Source organism: Trachypithecus francoisi, unplaced genomic scaffold, assembly GCF_009764315.1.
Source record: "Trachypithecus francoisi isolate TF-2019V2 unplaced genomic scaffold, Tfra_2.0 Lachesis_group9, whole genome shotgun sequence".
Taxonomy (NCBI): Eukaryota; Metazoa; Chordata; class Mammalia; order Primates; family Cercopithecidae; genus Trachypithecus; species Trachypithecus francoisi.
The window spans coordinates 63,782,080-63,805,390 of NW_022681474.1; the positions used below are offsets into that span (position 1 = coordinate 63,782,080).

General features: G+C 39.3%; 1 protein-coding gene across 7 annotated transcripts in view; it reads left to right on the forward strand.

Annotated features, from left to right (window-relative positions):
- Positions 1-23,311, forward strand: part of ARHGAP12 (Rho GTPase activating protein 12) — a 125,152-nt gene that overhangs the window by 15,507 nt on the left and 86,334 nt on the right. For all 7 annotated transcript variants that reach the window (XM_033209943.1, XM_033209945.1, XM_033209946.1 and 4 more), the window contains 2 exons: positions 7,993-8,030; positions 9,584-10,338. In XM_033209943.1, coding sequence (XP_033065834.1) covers positions 9,655-10,338 — 684 coding nt within the window. In that variant the 5' untranslated portion in view covers positions 7,993-8,030; positions 9,584-9,654. The remainder of the gene's footprint in view (positions 1-7,992; positions 8,031-9,583; positions 10,339-23,311) is intronic.

Genomic DNA, 23,311 nt, shown 5'->3' on the forward strand with positions numbered 1-23,311 from the left:
TGGATGTTAGCCATTCTAATAGGTGTGTGGTGGTATCTCATTGTAGTTTTAATTTGCAGTTCCATAATGATACGATGTTGAGCAGTTTTGTAAGTGCTTGTTTGCCATCTGTGCATGCGTATGTGGGTGTATGTGTGTGTGTATGTATATATAATTTTTTTTTTTTTGGTGACGTATCTGTTCAGATCTTTAGCTCATTTTAAAAGCGTAGTTGGTCTTACTGAGTTTTTAGAATTATTTGTGTATTTTGCATACAAGTCTGTAATCAGACTTGTATTTTGCAAATATTTTCTCTTAGTGTTTTTGTTCTTTTAACAGTGTCTTTCACAGAGGACAAATTGTTAACTTTAATAGAATACTAGCTTAATTTTTTCTTTGAAGGATCATAAGTTTGGAGTATGGAAAAACTGATTGCCAAACTAAAGGTCATATTTCTTCCTTTTTTTGAATTGGAATATTTTCTTTCTTTTTTTTGTATTAAAATTATTTTTTAATATTGAGTAGATATTGGGTAATGATAGTGGAGTTTTTTTCTTTTTTTAAAATTTTAAGTGGAGGAAGTGTCTTCCTATGTTTCCCAGGCTGGGCTTAAACTCCTGTCCTCAAGCAGTCCTCTTGCTTTGGCCTCCCAAAGTGCTGGGATTATAGGTATGAGTCACCATGCCTGGCCTGAAATGGAATATTTTCTACACTCTTATAACAATCATTTTATCATTCTTACAACATTCTCTACATTTTTATAATAATCAAGAAAAAGTCATGAAGTCCACCCTATTTCTAAGACTTCATGGCACACATCTTTTAAACATACCCATTGCAAATGTCATTTTAGTTAAAACTTGCTTGCTTCCTTAGATGCCTCTGCTGTTGTTTCCTAATTTTTGTTTCAGATTTAAATTTTGGTTTTGAATTTGCTTTACCAGTTTACACTTGATTGTATTTCTGCCTGCTTTCCAGTTACCCAATTATTTCCTTTTTTTTTTTTGAAACAGTCTCGTTCTATCGCTCTGTTGCCCAGGCTGGAGTGCAGTGGCTCGATGTGGGCTCATTGTAACCTCCGCCTCCCAGGTTCAAGGGATTCTCATGCCTCATCCTCCCCAGTAGCTGGGATTACAGGTGTGTGCCACCAAGCCCAGCTATTTTTTTTTTTTTTTTGTACTTTTAGTAGAGACAGGGTTTCACTATGTTGGCCAGGCTGGTCTTGGACTCCTGGCCTCAAGTGATCCACCGGCCTCGACCTCCCAAAGTGTTGGGATTACAGGTGTGAGCCACCACACCCAGCCTGATTATTTCCTCTATCGTTTTTGCTGTTTCTGTTTTTGCTATTTATTTATGGCCAGAATGGTTTATGATATAAATCATTATACTTTCCTTGTCTTCTTTGATAGCCTACCTAAATTCAGATGAGAAATGTCTTATATTCTGCATCTGTTTTTTCTTATTTTAAACATTTTTTGTAGGACATGGTCTCACGGTGTTGCCCAGGCTGGTTTCAAACTCCTGGCCTCAAAGGATCCTCCCACATTAGCCTCCCAAAGGTGTGAGCCTGTGTGCCCAGTCCGTTTTTTTTTTTTTTTTTTTAAAGAAAGCAGGGATCATTCATTAAGAAAAAAACCTGAAGTGCCTAATAATGGCCTGTGATTTTTGTTAAGTGTACAGCTAACAGAAGTATTTGATGGAATGATTTCTTCTGCTGGAACTTAATATTGGAATTGTTCTTTACTTTTTTGTTGTGCTCAAGATTAATTGATTTCTGTAGTAGGGGCCTGGTTAGGGATTATTAATTTTAAACAAGTACTTTAAAAATTACTCAGAGGATTTGATGCCAAGTTCAGTGTTTAAACTGGTAAAGTGTCTTAATATTTTATGTGTTTGAAGCTATATTAACATTTTATAGTTCACAATATTAGTATTGCTAAATAGGTTATACATATCTGAACTGAACTTAAATTGTAAGCTCATTAATTAAGATACATTATGTTTCAGCTGGGCGTGGTGGCTCACACCTGTAATCCCTGCCCTTTGAGAGGCTGAAGTGGGCGGATAACAAGATCAGGAGTTCCAGACCAGTCTGACCAACATGGTGAAACCCTGTCTCTACTAAAACTACAGAAGTTAGCCAGGCGTGGTGGTGGGTGCCTGTAGTCCCAGCTGCTCAAGAGGCTGAGGCAGGAGAATCACTTGAACCTGGGAGGCGGAGATTGCAGTAAGCTGAGATGGCGCCACTGCACTCCAGCCTGAGTGACAGAGAGAGACTCTATCTCTTAAAAAAAAAAAAGATACATTATGTTTCTTTAACATTTTGTTTATCTGTTTACTTTTTTTGATATACCTCTTAAACAGATTGGTTGGTTAAAACAGATGTCCTGGGGGAGGAAGACAACATTTGCTGAACTGTATGGTTTTTGATAGGCTTCTTGGTAGTTTAAATGGGAAGAAAATTTAAAAAATTGGCAGATAGAGAGGAGAAGGCTTTTAGATTATAAAATAGCATGATAGGAAATTTGAAACTGACTTGGGGACAGAGAAGTAAAATATATAAGCAGGCGTGTGTGTGTGTGCGTGGGGTGGTTGTTGAAACATGAGGAAAAAGTGGCTGGAAAGGGAGGAGGAAGACTGGTAAGAGGCGTGAAAAGCTTGTATGGGCGTTTTTGAGACTACTAACAGCAGCATCAGGGTGTAGCAGGCAGCAGATATGCAGATCTTGTATATATTGGGAGTTGGGTACTTAGTAGTTGTAAGTGTGTGGGATGAATATGGATGGAGGCATGTGGTGATGAGTATAGTATAGAATACATTTCAGTTCTAGGAGTGTTGTCCTTGGACAGCGTTGTATTTGATTGAGCAAACTTTTAACCAAAATACTAAACAGCGTTCAACTTTCTCTAAAGAACAGAATCTACAGGTCTGGGGAACAGAGGAAGAAACAACCCCAAATTAAAACTGTAAATCTTTTTTTAATACAGCTTATGTTTTTAAGTAAAAACAGCATAAATTATTCACACATTTGCAGGTACTTTTACCTATATCTAAATTTTTAGTGTTATCCCATAATCATTTTAATTATTTTTTTCAGAGAATTTACCTGATTTTTGTCCTTTCCGTGAAATTTAAGTTTCATCTTAAACTTAAAATAAGCTAGTAAATTATTTCATGATTCCATTTCCACATTCTGAGCACATTTTTAAAAAATTGATAACACTATGTATTTTATTGTGTACAATATAATGTTTTGAAGTATATATACATAGTGGAATGGCTAAATTTAGCTAATTAACAAATGCATTACCTCACATAGTTATTTTTGTGGTGAGAGCAAACATCTACTCTCTTTACAGTTTTCAAGAATACAGTATATTGTCATTTACTGTAGTCACCTTGCTGTACAATAGCTTTTTTGAAATTTATTCCTCCTATTTGACTATAATTAGGTGTCCTTTGACTAACATCTCAGCATTTCTCCCCTAGGCCCTTAGCCTCTGGTTACCACCATTTTATTCTCAATGTCTTCTTCTTCTTTTTTTTTTTTTTTTGAGATGGAGTTTTGCTGCTGTTGCCCAGGCTAGAGTGCAATGGCGCGATCTTGACTCACCACAACCTCTGCCTCCTGGATTCAAGCAGTTCTCCTGCCTCAGCCTCCCAAGTAGCTGAGATTACAGGCATGCGCCACCACGCCCGGCTAATTTTGTATTTTTAGTAGGGATGGAGTTTCTCCATGTTGGTCAGGCTGGTCTTGAACTCTCGGCCTTAGGTGATCCACCCACCCCCGTTTCCCAAAGTGCTGGGATTACAGGCGTGAGCCACTGTGCCCAGCCTCAGCTTCTATGAGATCAATTTTTTTAGATTCCACATATGAGTGAGACCATGTCGTGTTTGTCTTTCTGTGCCTAGCTTATTTCATTTAACATAATGTCCACTGGGTTCATTCCTGTTGTTGCAAATGGCAGGATTGTCTTCTTTTTTATGGCTGAGTAGTATCCCATTGTGTGTATGTGTGTATGTATATACACATTTATCCTTTGATGGACAGTTAGATTAATTCTATATCTTGCCTATTTCAAGTACTGCTGTAGTAAACATGGGAGTGCAGGTATCTCTTCACATACTGATTTCATTTCCTTAGGATATATGCCCAGTAGTGGAATTGGTGGATCATATAGTAGTTCCGTTTTTAATGTTTTGAGGAGCCTCCATATTGTTTTCCTTTTTGGCTGTACTAATTTTCATTAACACCAACAGTATGTAAAGGTTCCCTTTTCTCTACATTCTCACCAGCTTATCTTTTGCCTTTTTTGATAATAGCCATTCTAACTGGGGTGAAGTGCTTTCTCATTGTGGTTTTGATTTGCATTTTCCTGATTAGTGATGTTGAGCATTTTTTTCTTACACTTATTGACTGTGTGTCTTCTTTTGAAGAACATCTATTCAGGGCTTTTGCCCGTTGTTTAATTGGATTATTATTACTATTTTTGTGCTGTTGAGTTATTTGATTCCTTATCCTTTTTGAATGTTAGCCCCTTGTCAGATATATAGCGACATGCAGAGGAATGAAGCTAGAACCTTGTCTCTCACCATATAGAACAATCGTCTCAAAGTGGGATTAGAGAATTAAATATAAAACCTAAAACTGTGAACCTACTATAGAAAGAAAACATAGGGGAAATGCTTCATGACATCAGTCTGGGCAAGGACTTTTGAGTATGACCTCTAAAGCACAGGCAACAAAAGCAAAAATAGCAAATGGCATTATTGTTATTTTCTTAATAAAAAATTGTATTAGAAGCATTCAGAATTTTAACAAAACAGCTGCTGCATGTTTATCTTTATTTTCCTCCTCTTCCTCATTCTCTTCATTTTCCTCATCTTCGTTCTTTTTCTTGCTTTTTTTTTTTTTTTCCAGCTTTGATGACTCCTGTTTGTTTTCACATCAGGCTTTCCTTTAGCTTGGTATGCAGTAATATCCTTCTTGTATTTTTCCTTCAGCTTCACAGCCATCTTTCTGTAAGGTTGCTTGTCATCTGCAGCAATGTCATCTGCATCTCTCCCAGTTTCTTTGCAATATATCCAGTGGATAGGCCAGGATGTTTACCTTTGATTTTTGGCCCATACTCAGAAAGGAACAAGAAAAAGTCCAAATAAAGGAGGCCCCTTGGGTGTATTGGGATCCTTGAACTTCTCTTTTGTTTTCCCTTTAGGAGGGATGTAGGTTTTCATTTCTCTTTCATAATGGGCCAGGTTTGTCTTTCCCTGTCTTCACATTTTCCCTTCTCTTGAGCAAACATGGTTTTCCACCTCTTTGAGCACTTCTTAGAAGACCCTTAGAAACTAACTGAAGCATCTGGGTGCTGCTGCTTGTGCTCCTCCTGGCAGGTTTGCACAAAGAATGTGTATGATGACATTTTGTCTCTTGACTTCTTTGGATTTTTGCCCATGTTCAGTTATTTTTCCTCAGCAAGGCATAGAGCTGCTCAGTGCCTGTCTGGCTTACACTTGCCCTGGGGTTGTTTCCGTGGAGCTCAGTGTATGCTGACACATGGGATTACATCAAACGGAGACGCTTCTGTGTGGCAAGGGAAACAGTCAACAGAATGAAGAGACGACCTATATAATGGGAGAAAATATTTGTAAACTATACGTCTAACAAGGGGTTAATATTTTCATTCTTTCTGAATCAATAATTTATAATAAGTTTTTTCTTTCATTTTTATGTGGCTTTTCCTAGACCTTGGATTGTAACATGTAGTTCCTGCTATGTAGCTTTCTGCACGTTTATAATTTTAATAGTTTCTCTTGGAGCTTCCCAACCTGTTTCCCCACCCTTCACCCCGGTATTGACTAGAAATCTATCTCAGCTCTTACTCTTTATCCCATTGTGTCCACTCTTGCTCGTTTTACCTGCCTTGGTATCTAACCACCTTTTCTGTAGAGATACCTTTTGACCACTTCTCCATTTCTTTTGCCCTCCTACTTCTCATTGCCTTTAACTAAAACTCTAGATGGATGTCTCATGTTGAACACAGTGAAACTGACTTCCTTATCTTTCTCCCTAACTCCTCCTTCATACTTACCTTTGTAGTCAGTGGGGAAGGGATAGTCATAAAGCCTGGCAGTGAAAGAGATTGAATGTGGACTGACCTTTAACCCATTGTTCCCCAGCCCCACAGTTCCTCTCCCACTAGTGTGAAACCATACAGCTCACTTGTTATTCTTCATCCTTCTTTTCTCCACTCTTGCGGATAAATGTCTAACTAACTATAGTATGTATGAGCTGCTGTAACCTTTTCAAAAGTAGCTGCCTATTCCCTCACTCATCTCTATCTTCAAAGATATTTCTTAAGTTATTTTATTACTTTCCTGGAAAAAAATCACCTAAGGATAAGCATTTCAGTGTAAAATTTTGAAAAGTTGTGAAAAATTTGTGTAGGTAAAGGATCAAAGCACATAGTGACTAGTGTTCTGGTAATGCATGACAGTAACAACTGAGCATCTGAAAGGTCAGAATTCCTGTTTACTGTGATGGGAGATACCATGGGGTGAGCATATTTGGCAGAGCTCGGGTAGGGTAGAGATGGGAATTCATTTTGGATGTGATAAGTTTGAGGTATTTATTGGACCACCAAGTAGATTTGGTTATTATGTATCAATAGTCTTTTTTAATCTGGAAGAATCCATTCCCTCCGTTGACAGTACTTTTTTGAAGAGTTCAGATCTGTTGTCTAATAGAATGTCTGACATTCTGGATTTGTTTGATTGTTTTCTAGTAATTGCTTAAGGTGAAACATGCTTTTGACAAGAATGTAACATAGGTGGCATTGTATATGTTTTATTGCATCACGTAGGAGGCATATCTTGTCAGCTCGCATTAGTGCTGTTTGATCATTTGGTTAAGCTTATGCCACCACATCTCTCCATTGTTAAGATATTTTAACCTATTTAATATTAGTAAGTAGGCTGGGTGTGGTTGCGCCTGTAATCCCAGTACTTTGAGAGGCAGAGGTGGGTGGATCACATGAGCCCAGGAGTTTAAGACCTACCTGGGCAACATGGTGGAACCTCATTTTTAAAAAAATACAAAAATTAGTAGAGTGTGGTGGTGTGCAACTGCAGTTCCACTACTCAGGAGGCTGAGGTGGGAAAATTACTTGAGCCCAGGAGGTGGAGGTTGCAGTGACCCAAGATTGTACGGGTGCACTCCAGCCTCCGTGACAGAGTGAGACTGTGTCTCAAAAATAAATAGCCGGGTGCGGTGGCTCATGCCTGTAATCCCAGCACTTTGGGAGGCTGAGGCAGGCCGATCACCTGAGGTCAGGAGTTTGAGACCAGCCTGACCAACATGGTGAAACCCCATCTCTCATAAAAATGCAAAAATTAGCTGGGCATGGTGGCTCATACCTGTAATCCCAGCTACTTGGGAGGTTGAGGCAGAAGAATTGCTTGAACCCGGGAGGTGGAGCCTGCAGTGAGCCAAGATCGTGCCACTGCACTCCAGCCTGGGTGACAGAGACTCTTGTCTCAAAAAATAAATTAATTAAGATAAAAAAATAAAATAATTAGAAAGTAATCGGGGGACAAATGTATTAGGACACCTAATAACTTTTAACATATGTTTTTATTCTCTTTACCCATTCAATACATACACTTGAAAAACAGTTCTTTCATCTTAACAGTTTTATAGTAGAAGAGTTGTTTCTTATATAATCAGAAGTTTAGAAAGATGCTTGTCAGAATGAAAAATAAGGGACAAAATGAAGTTGAGACAGTATGGAAGTACAGTGGGAGAGGGCAGTGGTAAAGCCAACCTCAGTGGCTGTTGGTGGTTGTGTTTGCATGTGTTTGGAGGGTGGTGCTGACCACAATCTTGATGTATAAAACTTTCCTGGTTCCTTATAGCTGTTATAAAAAAGTTTTGCTTTTAAAAATGTAAGCAGCATTATATTCTTAGTCTTACTTCAGCGATCTTGATTTGAGTTAATGAACTTTTTTTTTTTACAGATTTAAATTGATACTGGTGTACATCTCCTTGTTCTAAGGTAATTTTTTATTTTTTAAAACTGTATTGTATTAAATTTATTAGTCAAGTAGTTTGTCTAGAAAGTAAATTTCAGTTACTACCATTGTGTCAGTGACTGACTTACCACCTGGCCTTATAGGCTTTTCGTCATAGAGAAGATTGTTATCCTCAGGAGAATGATGGTTACTACACCTGTAGTGTACATTAATATGCTCAGTACTTGTTTGCTATAGAAAATTAGTAGATTGTTATGGAACCTTGGGTTTACACATTTTTGGTAAATCTCAGTTTGCCTTAGGATCCTTGAGCATTGTGTTGAATGTATTAGTTTCCTAGGGCTGCTGTAACAAATACTACAAACTGGGGTACTTAAACAGCAGACATGTATTTTTATTCTCTCACTGGTCTGGAGGCAAGAAGTCCAAAATCAGTTTTGGCAGGGCCATGCTCCCTTGGAAGGCTCGGGGGAGAATCCTGCTTTCCTCACCCCTGCCTGGCTGCTGCTGTTGCCAGCAGTCCTTGGTGTTCCTTGGCTTTTAGCTGCTTCACTCCACTCCAGTTTCTGCCTCTCTCTTCAGATGGTCTTCTCCCTCTGTAGCTTTCCTCTCTGTAAATCTCCTTCTCCTTTTTTTCTTTTTTATTTTGAGACAGTCTCACTCTGTCACCCAGGTTGGAGTACAGTGGCAGGGTCTTGGCCCACCACAGCCTCAAACTTCTGGGACCAGGAGATCCTTCCACCTCGGCTTCCCAAGTAGCTGGGACTACAGGTGCATGACATCACACCCAGCTAATTTTTGTAATTCATGTAGAGGCAGGTTTCGCCATGTTGGCCAGGCTGGTCTCAAACTCCTGGGCTCAAGCCGTCCACCTGCCTCAGCCTCCCAAAGTGTTGGGATTACAGGTGTAAGCCACTGTGCCCTTAATCTCCCTCTCTTTATAAAGGCACCAGTCATTGGATTTTGGGGCCCACCCTAATCAAGTATGACCTTGTCTTAACTTGGTTACATCTGCAAAGACCCTCTTTACAAATAAAGTCACATTCACAGATCCTGGGGTTAGGACTTGAACTATCTTTTGGGGGAACACAATTCATCCCCAAACAGGTGGGAACTGGCTCATGCTGTAGTGATATGAGGGTGCAGTAATCATTTAAACCCATAATGCTGTGTTCTAGGAGGTACTAAAATATTTTGGAATTGGTATAGAAATGAAAGTAAATGCATATTAGTTGTTATTAGTGAACCTTTCTAAGAAGGTGAAGGAGGTTTGAGGGAGTCATGAAAGGAAGGAAAGTTTTTCTCTTGTGTCTACCTAGTTAGTGTATATTTACTGTTCCAGTTATTGGCTTTTGTTTTGGTCATAAGTGACTGAAAAATGTAGATTACAGTTAGAATGAAAGTGTTTTTAATGTGGCAGTGCATATAATATTAGTCACATGTTTGCTTTTTGGGGTTTGAGATTTGAAGTAATGTTCTTTAAATGGCCTATACTGTATGATGCTTGTGAGTAAATACCAAATCCAGATTGCATTAACTTTTTTCTTCATTCTCTTCCTCCGTTTAAATAAAACAGCTATATTCATCCAACAAACCATAAAGCCATAATGTGGTATAACATCCTTTTTGAGAGGTGAATATTATTGAATGAAAATGGCTGACAGAAGTGGAAAGATTATTCCAGGACAAGTGTATATTGAGGTGGAATATGATTATGAATATGAAGCAAAGGATAGAAAGATTGTGATAAAACAAGGGGAGCGGTACATCTTGGTGAAAAAGACCAATGATGACTGGTGGCAAGTCAAGCCAGATGAAAACTCCAAAGCGTTTTATGTGCCAGCCCAGTATGTGAAGGAGGTCACGCGCAAAGCTCTAATGCCACCTGTTAAGCAGGTAGCTGGTCTACCAAATAACTCCATGAAAATAATGCAGAGTTTGCATCTTCAGAGATCAACAGAAAATGTGAACAAATTGCCTGAGCTTTCAAGTTTCGGAAAGCCGTCGTCGTCTGTTCAAGGAACAGGTCTTATTCGTGATGCCAATCAGAATTTTGGACCCAGTTATAATCCAGGTCATACTGTCAACCTGAGCCTGGACCTGACCCATAATAATGGAAAGTTTAACAATGACTCACATTCTCCTAAAGTTTCCAGCCAGAATAGGACACGCTTATTTGGTCATTTTCCCGGTCCAGAGTTCTTGGATGTAGAGAAAACTAGCTTCTCCCAGGAACAGTCTTGTGATTCCGCAGGAGAAGGCTCTGAAAGAATACATCAAGATTCTGAATCTGGTGATGAACTTAGCAGCAGCTCCACTGAACAGATACGGGTAAGATTAAAAATAGAATGAGGAAACACTTGTACCACCCTAGTGAAAATATTATAGTTTTTCTTTTAATTGAAATATTTATAAGAGTTAAGACTTGTTTTGCTTTGTATTTTCAGAGTACATGGGTTCTATCCTGATTTAAAGATCTAGAAAATATGTAAAATAACTTGTGGAGTTCATAAAGGATCACTTTTTGGTTTTCATAATTATTCTTATACCATGACAGGACTAGATCTACTTTAAGTGTGGAAACTTCTTTTTCCCTTTTCTCTATTGACTATGTATAAGGCAGAGGGGATTTACTTAATTTACTCAGTGATGATATTTCTTCTAATAGAAAAAATTTTTACTCTTTTCTACCTGTACCCATTTTGACTTGTTTCCAAGAAGTCTTCAGGTAATAACTGGTTATTTGAGGAAAGATGTCATTGGAATATTAACTGCTAACTTTTGTCTTAAGTGTCTAAGTATCCACAGCTGATTTCACTGAATATTAGCCTGGAAAAATTTTTCTGTGTTCCTGGTTCTTTTTTTTTTTTTTTTTTTTTAAAGACAAGGTCTTGCTCTGTCTCCCAGTCTGTAATGCAGTGGAACAGTCATGGGTCACTGCGGCCTCGACCTCCTGGGCTCAAGCGATCTTCTCACCTCAGCTTCCCCGGTAGCTGGTACTATAGGTGTATGCTGCCACACCCAGCTAATTAAAAAAAATTTTTTTTTTTAGAGACAGGGTCACACTATGTTGCCCAACCTGGTCACTTCCTGGCTCAAGTGATCCTTCTGCCTTGGACTCCCAGAGAGCTGGGATTACAGGTGTGTGCCACTGTACCTGGCTTTTTTTTTTCTTTTTAAACCTTTCTTTTGAGATTAGATCTATGCCATTTTATTTCTCGAGTGAAGACATTTTAAAAGTACATACGTGAAATTGAAACTTGAATATATTTTGGAAAGTGTAACTTTAAGTGAATATACAAATTAATGAGTTTTTGGCCTGAAGCTCTGTTGTAAGATTATTCCTCAAGTCTGTGAATAATTGTGAAGTGTGCCCTTAGGTGTGGTCTGATAGTTATGGAAATATATTCTTTCTGTAGGTTGTAATTTTCTTGTGACATTTTGGAATGGAAATAGGAAAAAGGGAAGACTCTAGAAAAACTTCTGGTGTTGGAGATCAAGGAAGCTACGTGAAGTAGCTCTGTCAGTTTATCATCGTGTGTCTTAGTGAGTTTTTGTTCAGTCTTTATGTGATACTCTGACATAGAATACATAGTCTTTCCTGGAATTTTTCTATATGTAGCTCCTCAGGAAACTAATGGGCCTCAGGAAAGACACAGGATTCCATCCAGCCATCACCACAGTTTCACACTTCAAATTACATTTTATATTTATGTACACATGCAATCCTATGTTTTTTTCATTACAGTCATCTTAAGTTCACTGCCCTGGAGTTCCATGGCTCCTAACCTCTCGGAGCCATAACACTGTTTGGAAATCCTATTAGATTTCTCCAGTCAGCCCTCTTCCTAACTCTCCATGGCAGCTGTTTCAGACCTTCTCCATTTTCCTTAGTTCTCTGATTCACTTACTTTCCCCTGCTTTCATGAGAAGATAACCTTGCCTTCCACTTTACAGCAAATAAGAAAGCCATGGGATGGAAACTACTTCAGCTTTGGGGAGCACGTGGTTCATAGTACTGGCTTTAGATTGGAATCTGGTTCTATATCACTTGTCAGCTGTGTGATAATTGGGGAAAATTACTGAACCTCTGTGTGTTTTAGTTTCTTCATTTAAAAATGGGAGTCACAGTGTTCTTGAGGCACATAATAAATGCATTATGTATCTATTGATGTTTAATAAACTACCCCCAATTCAAGTGGCCTAAAATAGTAAACATTACCTCTTGGTTCCTGTGAGTCACTAAATCAGAAGCAGCTTAATTGGGTGATTCTGAAGGCGAGGGGTGTCTCCTGAGGTTGGGGCTGGAGGGACTGCTTCTGAAGATGGCTCACTCATGTGGTACTGGTTGGGCTTCTTCATGGCTGCTTGTGTGTTTCTAGTTTTCTTCAGATGGAGCAGAGAGAACGTGGTAGACATTGCACTGTCCTTTAGTCCTCATCTTTGAAATTGCTCACTGTCATATCCTATTGATTGTGCAGTTCAGCCCTGTTCTGTGTGGGAGGAGACTGTATGGGGGTGTGCATATCAGGATTTGAGGATCATTGAGGAACCTCCTTGGAGACTGACTATAAGTATGCCATAAAATATGGCTGCCATTATTATTGTTGTTGCTTCTGTTATTATTTCCACCATCAGATCTATAAATACACTTGTATCAGTAGTCCTCTTTTCCCCCAGTACAATGCAAGTGTTTTCTGTGCAGTCAAAAAGCATTCTCTTCATATTCACTCTTCTCACATTTCACACACCTTATGCCAAAGATTATAGTATTATGCTCATTAGACTTGTTTGTCAACTGTTTTCAGCATTTACATTTGCTCATGTTTTTCTCATTTTAGTAAAGCTCTTCTTCAACTCCACCTTCCCCTCAGAGCATCTTTTAACTTCCTGTACCTTTATTGGCAACCCCTGGAAAGACTGATATGTATTTGCTTTTCTGCACTTCCTCATTTCCCACTCACTTCGTAACCTCTCCAGGGTGGTTTCTGGCTCTACCACACCACCCAAACTGTTTCTACTAAAGATACTCATGGTTTCATTGTTGATACATTTACAAGGTGGTTAAAAGAATTTTAGTGTGCCCCTGTAGTCCCAGCTATGCAGGAGGCTGAGGTGGGAGGATCACTTGAGGCCAGGAGTTTGGGACCAGCCTGAGTGATATAGTGAGACCTCGTCTCTAAAAAACAAAAACCAAAAAACCCCACAAAATTTTATACATAATTAATACAATTATCACAGCCAACAAGATTAATAATCAGATGCCAAATTTAAATAATTTTTTATTCAGGCACAGCAAGGGTGTAAATATTTCTAATTTTCAGTGTATGACTTGATGAATTTTTACTTATGTATACACTCTGTAACTAGTCTCGAGCCCCTTCCCTTTCAGTATCCACACCCTCAGCTCCTATGTCCTTCTTAGGTTTTCATTTTTCTGACTTATATCACTACTGATCAGTCTTCTTTAATTAAACTTTTCATTTTGAGATAATTGTAGATTCATAAGCAGTTGTAAGAAATAATTTGGAGGCCGGGCATGGTGGCACATGCTTGTAATCCCAGCACTTTTGAGAGGCCGAGGTGGGAGGATCACCTGGGCCCAGGAGTTTGAGACTAAATTGGGAAACATGACGAAACTGTCTCCACAAAAAATACAAAAATTAATTGGGTGTGGTGACATGTGCCTGTAGTCCCGGCTACTTGGGAGGCTTAGGTGGGAGGATCATTTGAGCCCAGGAGGCAGAGGTTGCAGTGACCTGAGATTGCACCGTTGCACTCCAGCTTGGGCAACAGAGTGAGACCCTGTCTCAATAATAATGATAATTTGGACAGGTCTCTTGTACCCCTATCTGGTTACCTTTAGTGGTAACATCTTGCAAAACTATACTGTAATATCACGATCAGGGGTTTAATATTGGTACAGTTAATATGCTGAGCATTTCCATCACCACAGGAATCCCATATGTTGCCCTTTTATAGCCATAACCAATTCCCTCCCACCTTAACTCTCCTTAACCCTGATCACCACTCATCTGTTTTCCATTGCTATAATTTTGTCATTTGAAGAATTTTATATAAATGGAATCCATACCTTTGGGGATTGGCCTTTCATTCAGCATAACTCTGTAGATTGGTCCAGGCTGCTGTGTGTTATCAATAGTTTGTTCTTTTTGTTGCTGAGTGGTATTCTATGGTATGGATGTAGCATAGTTTATTTAACCATTTATCCATAAAAGAATGTCTAGGTTGTTTCCAGTTTTTGGCTGTTGCAAACAAAACTGCTATAAACATTTCTGTACAGGTTTTTATGTGTATATAACTTTTCTTTTCTTTGGGGTAAATGCCCACAAGTATAATTGCTGTTCATAAAGTAGTTGCATGGTTTTTTAGGAAATAATCCAAGTGTTTTTGCAGAGTGACTATATCATTTTAAATTCCCACCAGCGATGTATGAGTATCCGGTTCCTCTGTGTGCTCACCAGCATTTGGTGGTGTCACTATTTTTTTATTTAGCCATTCTGATAGGTGGGTAATGATGTCTCATTTTGATTTCGATGTACGTTTCTCTAATGGCTACTGACATTGAATATGTTCTCATGTGTTTATTTGCCATTGACACCAATGTCAAATATCACCAATGACACCAATGTATCCTCTTCATTGAAATGTTTCTGCATGTCTTTTGCCCATTTTCTAATTGGATTTTTTTTTTACTGTTGAATTTTGATAGCTTTTTTTTTTGTATATAGTTTAGATACTGGCCATTGGCCAAATATATGGTTTGCAGATATTTTCTCCCAGCATGTAGCTTGCCTTTTCATCCTTTTAACAGTGTCTTTGCAGAGCACAAGTTTTTAACTTTGATGAAGTCTTGTTTATTGGTTTTTCCTTGTGTGGAATCATGGTTTTGTGTTAAGTCTAAGAACTAGTTTTAACTTTGTTGAAGTCCAGTTCATCAGTTTTCCCTTTTATAGATCATGCTTTTATGTCAAGTATAAGAACTCTAGCTATATTAGGCTTCTCCAGAGAAATAGAACTGATAAGGGTATATGTGTGTGTGTATACAGTCATGTACCACATAATGACATTTCAGTCAATGATGGACTGCATCTGTGATGACAGTACCAGACGGTAATAATACTGTATTCTTACTGTTCATTTCTATGTTTAGATACACAAATACCATTTTGTTCCAGTTCCCTACATTATTCAGTACAATAATATGTTGTACAAGTTTGTAGCCTAGGAGCAATAGGCTGTACCATCTAACTTAGGTGAATAGTAGGCTATACCATCTCATTTTGTGTAAGAACACTCTGTGATGTTTGCCCAAAGATGAAATTGACTGTTATATTTCTCAGAAAATATCCCCATCGTTAAGTGATGCATGAAGTCCAGAATTTGCAGGGTGGACGGACAGGTTAGAGACTCAGGGAAGAGCTGATGTTGCACTTCAAATCGATAGGCTGTCTGGTGGCAGAATTTCTTCTTGCTTGAGGTAGGTCCGTCTGTTGTTCTATTCAGGCCTTCATTTGATTGGATGAGACCCACCCACATTCTGGGAAGCAATCTGCTTTACTCTCAGTCCACATTTAAAAGTGTTAATTTCATTCAAAAAAAACACCGTCACAGAAACTTTCAGAATAATAGAAATATCTGGGTACTGTGGCCCAGCCCATTTGACACATACAGTTAACCATCACAGAAGCCTTGGATCCTGAATGCTTTCTTATTTTTGTTTTAAAGTGTATAGTTTCGCATTTTATGTTTGAATTTGTGATCCATTTTGAGTTTAATTTTTTTTTTTTTTGAGATGGGGTCGTACTCTGTCACCTAGGCTGGAGTGCAGTGGCACAATCATAGCTCATTACAACCTTGAACCCCGAGCTCAAGTAATCTTCTCAGCCTCATGAGTAGTTGGGACTACAGGCATGTGTCACCATGCCCAGCTAGTTTATAATTTTTTTGTAGAGATAGAGTTTCACTGTGTTGTCCAGGCTAGTCTTGAACCCCTGGCCTCAAGTGATACTCTTGCCTCAGCCTCCCAATGTGTTGGGATTATAGGCTTGAGTCACTGTGCCTGTGCCTGGCCATAAGTTTAATTTTTATATAAGGTGTGAGCCGTAAGTTTTTTTTTTTTTTTTTTTGCCTATGGATTTCTAATTATTATAGTACCACTTGTTGAAAAGGCTGCCTTTCCTCCAATAAATTGTCTTCTACCTTGGTTAAAAATAATTTGGGCTTCTTTGTGTGGGTCTGTTTCTGGGTCTTCTATTCTGTTTCATTCATATATGTCTCTTTAATACCATGCAGTTTTATTTACCATAGTTATATAATAAGTCACGAAATCAGATAAACTGATTCCTCTCACTTATTCTTCTTTTTCAAAATTGTTTTAGCTATTGTGATAGGCTGAATAATACTTACCAAAGATAATAGGTCTTAATCCCTGGAACCTGTGATGTTACCTTATTTGGGAAAGGGGTTTTTGCAGTTGTGATTAAGTTAAGGATTTTGACGAGATTATCCTAAACCCTCCATGTAATCACAAATGTCTTTATAAGAGAGAGGTAGAGGGCACTGCACACAGAGAAGGCTATGTGAAGAAGAAACAGAGATTTGAAGATGCTGGCCTTCAAGATAGGAACGATGTGGCCGCGAGCCAAGGAATGCCAGCAGCCACCAGAAGCTGGAAGAAGCAAAGAAGGAATTCTTCTCTAGAGCCTCTGGTATACACATACAGGAGCATCAGAATTGTTAACTTGTACTTCTGTGGAATATGACTTTATCAACTAGAATAAAGTGTTTATAGTACTAGAATATAGTAACTTTAGTTTTACAGATTCTACACACTTTCAAAGCTTTTGAGATTAGCACCTTTTCCCTCTTCCTGGTTTATGGAGGTAGTTTCAAACGTTTGTTTTTTTTTTTTTTTGAGACCAGGTTTTGTTTTGTCACCCAAGTACAGTGATGTGATCTCGCCTCACTGCAACCTTCCACCTCCCAGGCTCAGGTGATCCTTCTGCCTCAGCCTCCTGAGTAGCTGGGACCAGGCACCCACCACCATTCCCAGCTAAATTTTATATTTTTAGTAGCGATGGGGTTTCACCATGTTGGCCAGGCAGATCTCAAATTCCTGACCTCAAGTGATCCGCCCACCTCTGTCTCCCAAAGTGCTGGGATTACAGGCATGAACCACTGAGTCCAACTAGTTTCTTTCTTTTTTTTTTTTGAGACTGATTCTTGCTGTCACCCAGGCTGGCGTGCAGTGGTGCAATCTTGACTCACTGTGGTCTCTGCCTCCCAGGTTCAAGCGATTCTCCTGCCCTAGCTTCCCCAGTAGCTGGGATTACAGGCGCGCACCACCATACCCAGCTAATTTTTTGTATTTTTAGTAGAGATGGAGTTTTGCCATGTTGGCCAGGCTGGTGTCGAACTCCTGACCTCAAGTGATCAGCCCGCCTCAGCCTCAAAGTGCTGGGATTACAGGCTTGAGCTGCTGAGCCTGACCCAGTTTCACACATTTTTAATAAAGTTAGGTTGTTTTGTCATAGTCTGCATTCTGTCCTGGAATTCCCGACCCACCTCAAATGCCTACATTAAAAACAAAATTTGCATACGTTGAGGCTCATTCTTTGTGTGGTAACTTAAATGGGTTTTGACAAATGCACAAAATTGGGTATCCACAATTACAGCACCATACAGGATTTTATAGAGCGAAAGTTTTCAATTTTAATAAAGTACAAAACTAAACAATTATTTCTCTCATGGATCATGTTTTTACTGTTGTATGTAAAAACTCATTGCCAAACCAAAAGTCACCTAAGATTTTCTGTTTCACTTCTAGAATTTTTTTTTTTTTTTTTTTTTTGAGATGGAGTCTCGCTCTGCCGCCCAGGCTGGAGTGCAGTGGCGGGATCTCAGCTCACTGCAAGCTCCTCCTCCTGGGTTTACGCCATTCTCCTGCCTCAGCCTCCCGAGTAGCTGGGACTACAGGCGCCCGCCACCTCGCCCAGCTAGTTTTTTGTATTTTTTTAGTAGAGACGGGGTTTCACCGTGTTAGCCAGGATGGTCTCGATCTCTTGACCTCGTGATCCGCCCGTCTCGGCCTCCCAAAGTGCTGGGATTACAGGCTTGAACCACCGTGCCCGGCCACTTCTAGAATTTTTATAGTTTTTCACCTTAAATATAGGCCTGTGATCCGTTTTGAGTTAATTTTTTGTGAAAGGTGTAAGGTCTTTAGGTTCATTTTCTTCGCATATATCCGTCTAATTGTTTCACCACCGTTTGTTGAAAAAGATGTTTCTTTCTCCATGGAATTGACTTCATTCCTTTGTCAAAGATCAAGGGACTGTATTTTTGTGGGTATGTCTCTGAACTTTTTATTCTGTTCCATTGATCTCTTGGTCATTCTTTTGTTAATACCATGCTGTCTGGATTAATGTAGCTTTATAGTAAGTGTTGAAAGTATCTAGTGTGTGTCTTCATACTTGGTTGTACTTCAGTATTGTGTTGGCTATTCTTTTACTTTTCCATGTAAGGTTTAAATTTCACTTTGTCCATATCTACAAAATAGTTTGTTGGGATTTTGATTGGAATTGGGTTGAATCTACAGATCAAATTGGAAACAATTGACATCTTAACAGTATAGTCTTATAATTCATGGACAAGGACTGTGTCTTCATTTATTTAGACTGTTTTTGATAACGTTCTTTAGAGTTTTGTAGTTTTCTGTACCCTTTAGCTGTCACACCACTGTTGTCTGTGGTCCCCGGCACCAAGCAACCATTAATCTACTTTCCATCTCTATAGATTTTCCGATTCTGGACCTTTTATTTTAGTGGAATCGTATTTATGTGATTCCTTTCTTGTGACTGCTTTCTTGCACTTAACGAAATGTTTTCAGTGTTCAGCCATGTTGTAGCATGTATCAGTACTACATTCCTTTTTGTGGTGGGATAATATTGTATTGTTTATCCATATGCCACTTTTGGAGCGTTTTGATTGTTGCCACCTTTTTTGGCTAGTATGAGTATTTCTGCTATAAACGTCTGTGGATGTGTTTTTGTTTGTTTGTTTGTTGTTACACAATTTTATTGTTGTGGGAAGATCATAGAGTGTACTTACACAAACCTAGATGGTCTGTCCTCCTACACACCCAGGGTAGATGGTGTAGCCCATTGCTCCTAGGCTAACAGACCTGTACAGCATGTGACTGTCCTGAATACTGTAGGCAACTATAACACAGTGCTAAGTATTTGTGTATCTAAACATAGAAAAGGTACAGCAAAAATACAGTATTATAATCTTACGGGACCACATTTGTGTATGTGGTCCACCATTGACTAAAATGTTATTCAGCATATGACTGCATATAAAAATGCAAGTGGGCCAGGCTCGGTGGCTCACGCCTGTAATCCCAGCACTTTGGGAGGCCGAGGTGGGTAGATCACGAGGTCAAGAGATCAAGACCATCCTGGCGATGTCTGTGGACATGTTTTTATTTCCATAGAGTAGATACCTAGGAGTGGAATTGCTGGGTCATGGGGTAAATGTATATCTGACTGTTTGAGGAACTGCCTGAGTGTTTTCCAAGGTAGCTGTACCATTTTACACTCCCACCAGCAATGCATTAGAGTTCCAATTTTTCCACATCCTTGTCAATACTTTTTATTATCTGGCTTTTTGCTTATGGTTATGCTAGTGAGTAGGAAGTGTCTGATTGTGGTTTTAATTTGCATTTCCTCATGATTAATAATGTTGAGCATCTTTTCATATGTTCATTTGCTATTTATATATTTTCCTTGGAGACATGTTTATTCAAATTCTTGGCACATTTTTAAGTTGTTTTGCCTTATTGCTGAGTTGTAAGAATTCTTTATATAATTTAGGTGGCGGTCACTTACCAAATGTGTGATTTGCAAATATTTTCTCACATCTCCCATTCTGTAGTTGTTTTTTCATTTTCTTGATAATAGCCATTTTTTCAAGAGGCAAGTTCTCATTGGATTGCCTAGGCTGGAGTGCGGTGGCTACTCACAGGTACAGTCATAGCTCATTGCTGCCTCAGACTCCTGGGCTCAAGTGATCCTGTTACCTCAGCCTCCTTAGTAGCTAGGACTACAGGGCATGCACCACTGCACTGGGCTTGATAATGTATTTTTAATCACAAAAGATTTCACTTTTGATGAACTCCAACTTTTGTTGTTGTTGCTCGTGCTTTTGGTGTCATATCTAAGAATCTATTGCCACATCTGAGGCCTTAGAAATATTTACTCTTACGTTTTCTCGTGTTTTATAGTTTTAGCTCATACATTTAAGTTTCTGATTCATTTTGAGTTATTTTTCATATATGATGTCAAGGGTCCAACTTCATTTTTTTCTGTGTGGCTATCTAGTTGTCCCAGCGCATTTTGTGGAAAAGACTCTACATCACTGAATGGTTTGGCACCCTTGTTGAAAATCATTTGACCAAAAACACCTGGTTTATTTCTGTACTCTCAGTTCTGTTCCACTGATCTGTTTATCCTTATGCATGTACAAGATTGTCTTGATTACTTTTGCTATGTAGTAAGTTTTAAAATTAGAAAGTGTTAGTCCTCCTACTTTATTGTTCTTTTTCAAGAGTGTTGTGTCTCTTCTGTGTCCTTTGCAATTCCACATGAATTGTGGAATCAATTGGTCAGTTTCTGTAAAGAAACCAGCTGAGATCCTGATAGAGATTGCCTTAAGTCTATAAATCATTTGGGGAGTAATGCCGTTTTAACAATATTAACATTTCTTGCAGGGCAGATCTAGTCGTACTGATTTCCCTCATTTTTAAATTTTTTGAGACAGGATCTCATTCTGTCACCCAAGATGAAGTGCAACGTCATGATCATAGATCACTGGAGCCTCAACCACCTGGTTGAGGGCTCAAGCAATCCTCCTACCACAGCCCCCCAAGTAACTGGTACTACCGGTGTATGCCACCGCACCTGGCTATTTGTTTTTCTTATTTAATTTTTTTGGTGGAGGCAGGCTCTCACTTTGTGGCCCAGATAGGTCTTGAACTGCTGGCTGAAGTAATCCTCCTACCGCCACCTCCCAAAGTGCTGGGATTATAGGTGTGAGCCACCATGCCCGGCCCCCCATTTTTTTTTTTTTTTGAGACAGTCTTGCTCTGTCATCCAGTTTGGAATGCAGTGGCACGATCTCAGCTAACTACAACCTCTGCCACCTGGGTTCAAGCGATTCTCCTGCCTCAGCCTCCTGAGTAGCTGGTATTATTGGCACGTGCCACCCACCTGGCTTGGCTAATTTTTTGTATTTTTGGTAGAGACAGGGTTTCACAGTGTTGGCCAGGCTGATCTAGAACTCCTGACCTCGAGTGATCCACCCACCTCAGCCTCCCAAAGTGCTGGATTATGCGTGAGCCACCACGCCTGGCCTGACCCCTCATTTTTATTTGTTGAAGAAGATGTTTATTTTACTTAATTTTGATGCATAATTTTTTTGGATGTGGAATGCTAATCATGATTATTTTCTTTCTACACTTTAAATATTTCACCCCACTCTCATGTGTGGTTTCTGACGAGAAGTTTGCTGTAATTCTTACATCTTTGTTCCTCTGTAGTTAAGGTTTTTTTCCCTTCTGGCTTCCTTCAAGGTTTTCTCTTCATCTTTGGTTTTCTGCAGTTCAAGTATGATATGCCGTTGTGTAGGTTTTTTAGTATTTATCCTGCTTTCAGTTTGGGAAGTTTCTCTTGGCATCTCTGCAAGCTCGCTGGTTCTTTCCCCAGCCATGTCCAGTCTACTAATCATACCATCAAAGGCATTTTCTTTTCTGTTACAGTGTTTTAATTTCTGGTTTTTTTTTTTTTTCATTCTTAGATTTGACAACTCTGCTTACATTATTCGTTTGTTCTTATATGTTGTTAAATTTTTTCTTTATAGCCCACTGCAGCCTTGACCTCCTGGGTTCAAGAGATTTTCCCACCTCAGCCTCCCAGGTAGCTGGGACAGCAGGCTCATGCCGTCAAGCTTGACTAGTTTTTGTATTTTTTTTGTAGAGATGGGATTTCACCTTGTTGCCCAGGCTGGTCTCAAGCTCCTGGGTGCAAGCGATCTGCCCGCCTTGGCCTCCCAAAGTGCTGGGATTACAGGTGTGAGCCACTACACCCAGCCTAATAGTAGATATTTTCAGTTTCTAGTCTAATAATTCCATCTGTGTCACAACTGAGTTTGATTCTGATGCTTGCTTTGTTTCTTCATACTGTTTTTTTCTTGCCTTTCGGCATGCTTTGCAATTTTTGGTTGAAAGCCAGACATCATATATCAGGTGATAGGAACTGAAGTGGTGTTTTGGGTTAATCTGGGTAGAAACTGAATTGCCTTTAATGTTCGCTGTAGTTGTAGGTACCAGAGGCTTTAAATTCATCAGACATCAGTGTTTTAGTCTCTAAGAGATTTTCCTTAGTATCTACTTCATGTAGGCACCCCCCCAACTCCCACCCCGTGCCCCTCAGTTCACTGTTAATGTACTATGTAGGCCTGTTGGAGTGGTGGTAAAGTGTGGGGAAGAGGATAGTGTTCTGTTAGGATTAAATCTCAGCCTTTTAGTGTTTATGTGTCACTGAGCTGAGAACTTAACAAGTGTCTGTTAGTTTACCCTTTCCCTTAGGCAAGACCAGGGAGGTGGAGTCTGGGAAGTGCCCTTTCTTCAGGTCAGATAAGGCTCTGGTAAACCCTTTTAAGTTTTTGTAAGTCTGGGAAGTAAGTCTTTGTTATGATGAATGACTTGGGCTTATTTCATACTAGTTATTTTTTCCCTCCCCTTGTCAGAGCTATGGGAGTATCTTGGCTCTTTACTATAGGAAGCTGGTGTTGTTTTTGGAAGTAAACCCCACAAGAGTATAAGGTCTTTCTTTCAAGACTACCACTCCTAGAAGTTAGTCATTCTCAATCGTAGTCCACACTTAGCCTCCAGCAGTTCATTGAAATGACCGTTTAAATGTTCCTTCCAGTTTATAGTTCCAGGGTTTCTGTTCCAGGGAAATAGATCTGTATCACTCTGAATTTGCCTTGCTCTCCAAATTTTGGGGTAGTGGTTTGCCACGTGACTTTGGTTCTGTAATGAGTCCAAGAAATAATTATTTTCAGTTTGTTCAGCTTTTGTCTGATCTTAGAATGAGAGTGATGACTTCCAAGCTTGTTACATGTCTGAGCTAAAATAGGAAGTTCTACAGTTGATTTTCACGTTCATCTTGTATCTTGCCATCTTGCTTAACTCACTGATTTTATGAGATGTTTTTATATGGTT